This window comes from Podarcis gaigeae, assembly GCF_964106915.1.
Source record: "Podarcis gaigeae genome assembly, chromosome: 1".
Taxonomy (NCBI): domain Eukaryota; kingdom Metazoa; phylum Chordata; class Lepidosauria; order Squamata; family Lacertidae; genus Podarcis; species Podarcis gaigeae.
The window spans coordinates 83,029,759-83,033,960 of NC_139678.1; the positions used below are offsets into that span (position 1 = coordinate 83,029,759).

Sequence of the window (4,202 nt, forward strand, 5' to 3'; positions counted from 1 at the left end):
AATCAAAACCACCAGCAGTGGAATGCATGCTATTTAATTGTGCCATCAATGCTAATGCTGTATCCTTATTGTTGTTGTTGTTTAGTTGTTTAGTCGTGTCCGACTCTTCGTGACCCCATGGACAAGAGCACGCCAGGCAATCCTGTCTTCCACTGCCTCCCACAGTTTGGTCAACTCAAGTTGGTAGCTTCAAGAACACTGTCCAACCATCGTGTCCTCTGTGGTCCCCTTCTGTTTGTGCCCTCCATTTCCCCCAACATCAGGGTCTTTTCCAGGGAGTCTTCTCTTCTCATGAGGTGGCTAAAGTATTGGAGCCTCAGCTCCATGATCTGTCCTTCCAGTGAGCACTGAGGGCTGAGCTCCTTAAGAATGGATACGTTTGATCTTCTTGCAGTCCATGGGACTCTCAAGAGTCTCCTCCAGCACCATAATTCAAAAGCATCAATTATTCAGCCATCAGCCTTCTTTATGGTCCAGCTCTCACTTCCATACATCACTACTGAGAAAACCAAAGCTTTAACTATATGGACCTTTGTCAGCAGGTATCATTATTAAGGAGTCCCAAATATTTCCATAATGTCTTGGCCTGGGAGGTGTGGGGTTCCACCATTTCTGATTCCTCCCTAAACATGCCCTGATGCATTCCTTTCTGTGACTGCCTTAAACAGGAGCAAAAGGTGTCTCTTCATTCTCTACCCTGTCTCCCTTCCACAGTTGTTATCTCCCACATAACTTACCGTAGTTGACTAAGAGTTCTGAGGAGATCTGCAAGGCTAAGGTGAAAAAGAGAATCTCTACTGCTCACTTTCATAGGTGCCAACTCCCTGGGTGCCCATAGGTACCAACTCCCTGGGTACCCATAGGTGCCAACTCCCTGGGTGCCCGAACACCCACAAAATTCCTTATGATGGGCACTCATAAATTTCAGTGCCAGGGCTGCATGGCACCCATGGCCCTGGGCAACCACAGTTGTGGGGCCAAGTTGGCACTCCAGCTCACATTTCCTATGGGACAGATACCTCCAATTGAGACTGACACATATAAAATTGAAAGCTATCTATCAGTCATATGCAATTGAGAAGCCAACCATTTGAGTTTTCAATACAGTGCCTCAAATGAGACCTTTGATATTTTAGATTAGAAGTTATGATGATAATAGCATTCAGATATGGGTTACAAAATTACCGTACACACTTATTTCTGATCTTACAGTCTTTTTAATTTAGAAATCTGTCCTCCTTGTCATCAACATCTTCACAGCCTTTTTCACATCCTTGTTCCTTAAGCTATAAATCAGGGGGTTCAGCATGGGAAAGACCACTGTGTAGAATGTGGAAGCCCATTTGTCATGCTCCAAAGCATAGTTGGAACTGGGACGTGAGTAAATGAAGAGGATGGAGCCATAGTATAAGGTGACAGCTGTCAGGTGGGAAGCACAGGTGGAGAAGGCTTTGTACTTGCCACCAGTGGAGGAGATTCTTAAGATGGCTGCTAGGATAAAGGCGTAAGAGGCAAGGATGAAGGCTGAAGGGGCAATGATGTTTAAAGTCAGGAGGACGTACAGCATAGTCTGGTAATTGTCAGTCACATCACATGCCAGCATTATCAGAGGGGGTGCGTCACAGAAGAAGTCATCAATGACATTGCCATCACAGAAGCTCAATGAGAAGGTTTTACTGGTTCCAACAGTGGCATTAATGAACCCCCCCAGATATGAGAGGGCCACCAGCACTGTGCACAGCTTTTTGGACATGGCAGTGGCATAGGACAGTGGCTTAGCAATGGCCACATAACGATCATAGGCCATGGCTGCCAGAAGGTAACATTCGCTATAGGCAAAGGCACCTGAGAAGAAGAATTGGGAAGCACAACCACCAAAGGAAATGCTTTTGTCTTCAGAGATGCAGTTCACCAAGATCTTTGGTGTATAAACGGAGGAATACCACAGATCCAGGAAGGAAAGGTTCCCAATGAAGAAATACATGGGAGTATGGAGGTGAGAGCTGCTGCAGATTAGAAGAATGAGTGCAATGTTCCCGGCTAGACTAGCTAGATAAATGATGAGAAACACCACAAACAGTATCAGTTGCAGTTTGGGATTTGTTGTGAATCCCAAAAGGATGAATTCAGTGACTGTGGTGTGATTTCCTCCTTCCATGAATCTTCTTTCAATCATTTGCTGAAGGACCTGAAAACACACAGGACACTTAACACTTGGAATGGCACCATGGTGTCCTATTAAAGCCCCTTTTCCTCAATATGTTCTGAATCAGAGAGCTCACAAGGGCAATTAAAAATGGGGAGGGAGGAGATTACTCATTTAATGGGATTCTCACTAATATGCACTTCAAAATTATTTTGGGCTTTTTGATTTCTCACTTGTAACAAAGCAATTTTTTTTTTTACTAAGTAAAATACTTTTTAAACTGACACTTTTTCTCAGTTTCATCATTATTTTTAACCAATTCCTTTTTCATCTTTTGAAAAAAAAATTCTGAAGTGTCTAGTGCTGGTGACTATGACTGTTCATACTTATTATTATGTATTATTTAATACATGTGCTCTTATTTCTCTGTTTTCTAATTATTATTTGCTCTAATTTCTCTGTTTTCTGATTATTATGCACTCTAATTTCTATGTTTTCTAATTATTATGCATTATTTAAATGTGCTCTAATTTCTATAGATCAGAAAATATCGTTTAGAGTATAGAGAACTGACACAGGAAAATGCATACTTCTGGACCTGTCAATTACATATTGTGAGAGTTTGGCCAGACATGGCAATTATTCCATGTTCATATTAACTATTATTGTACATGTTATATATGAATGTCTTACAAGAATATTGAGACAGGAACCCTGAAAACCCCTGTTAGTATGCATGATACACTGTGACATGTTGGTGCAGATCTCACTTGTTTAATCGAACAGCACCAAAGGACTTAGTAAATAAACTTAAAAATATTAGTGCTTCTGCATCTTCCCACTCTGTTACATATAACTCAATGCTTCAATCATGATAAGGGAGATTGGTGTCCCACTTATTTTCTGATGACAAGAACTGTTAGTTAACTTTATTTAAAAGTGATGGTTATGAGTTAATAACATAAAAGCAGGTATATGGTGACACTGCCCTGTTCACCAGACCTCTGTCTGACTGAGTCAGTGCAGCATACTGGGACTGAGAAGGGAAGGGGTGCTGTGGCAGTGACGTTGGTACAGTGCAAATGCACTGGTGGAGCCAGTCTGGTGCTGCTGCTGGCACCTTTGCACCACACCTACCTCACAACCATCACAACCCTCCTCCTCTCTATCCCAGTGTGCTGCAGCAGTTTGTGTGGATGGAGATGGTGTGAGCTGAGGAGCCTCAGCATGGCTTCTGCATACACAGCCAATGGTTCCAGAAGGAGATGTTCTTTGGCAGCCACACCAAAAGACACACCTGATCAGTTCAAAGAAGGCTTGAATGCAAACCAGATGTTTTCATCCTCATCAGCTGCATGAGTGAAAAACCCACATGCTGATCTCCCTTCCTGTATTGGACTAATTGTGTTCGGAGGTGTTGCGGAAGTTCAGTCCGTGCTGTTCACCTGATGCTGCAGACAAGACATGCATGTGTGAACCAACCTACAATATAGAGAACAAAGGAGGTGGGGAAGAGACAGCCTCTGTTCTTTTTTTACCCTCTTCTAAACTAACCATTGAATTACATGGAGTTTTTAAAAAAGCTATCCAGACATCTTCAATTCTAAAATCATAGTCATCATAATCATTCTGGCAGCAGAACCATCAATGCTTGAAGCCTGATTTCCTTACCTCATCAAATGCATTCAAGGAGAGAGGTCTTCTTTTTCTTTCAGATGCTGCAAGTCTTTCAAAGCTAGAACAGCGACGTTGCATGAAAACGGGAAGTCAGTTTTGGGTGTGCTGGGTTATAAACACATGGTTTTCTGTTGCTTGCAAAGAATGGCTCTGGTGTCTGTGTCCCCTTTTCCTTGTTATATTGGAAAGTAAGTAGGTATCATTCCATACGTAATGCATGGGATTCTAGAAATGTAATTGGAATATAAAAAGGGAAAGATGGCATTACAAATCTTCTCAGAAGAAGCTGATCTCAGTGTGTACTTCTGTTCCTTCATGCCAAATAATCCTGACTGCCAAGGGTAGGTGGGGAGAACGTACTCTCTTTCTGAAGGTCTTG

The 4,202-nt window shown here is 42.3% G+C and overlaps 1 protein-coding gene across 1 annotated transcript; it reads right to left on the reverse strand.

The window, feature by feature from the left end:
* Window positions 1-1,221: 1,221 nt before the first annotated feature.
* Window positions 1,222-2,158, reverse strand: LOC310826718 (olfactory receptor 9G19-like; the record flags this gene model as incomplete). Its single annotated transcript, XM_083701913.1, has 1 exon — window positions 1,222-2,158. The coding sequence occupies one exon, from the start codon at window positions 2,156-2,158 to the stop codon at window positions 1,223-1,225; it is 936 nt and encodes a 311-aa protein (XP_083558039.1). The 3' UTR covers window position 1,222.
* Between the last annotated feature and the right edge of the window lie 2,044 nt (window positions 2,159-4,202).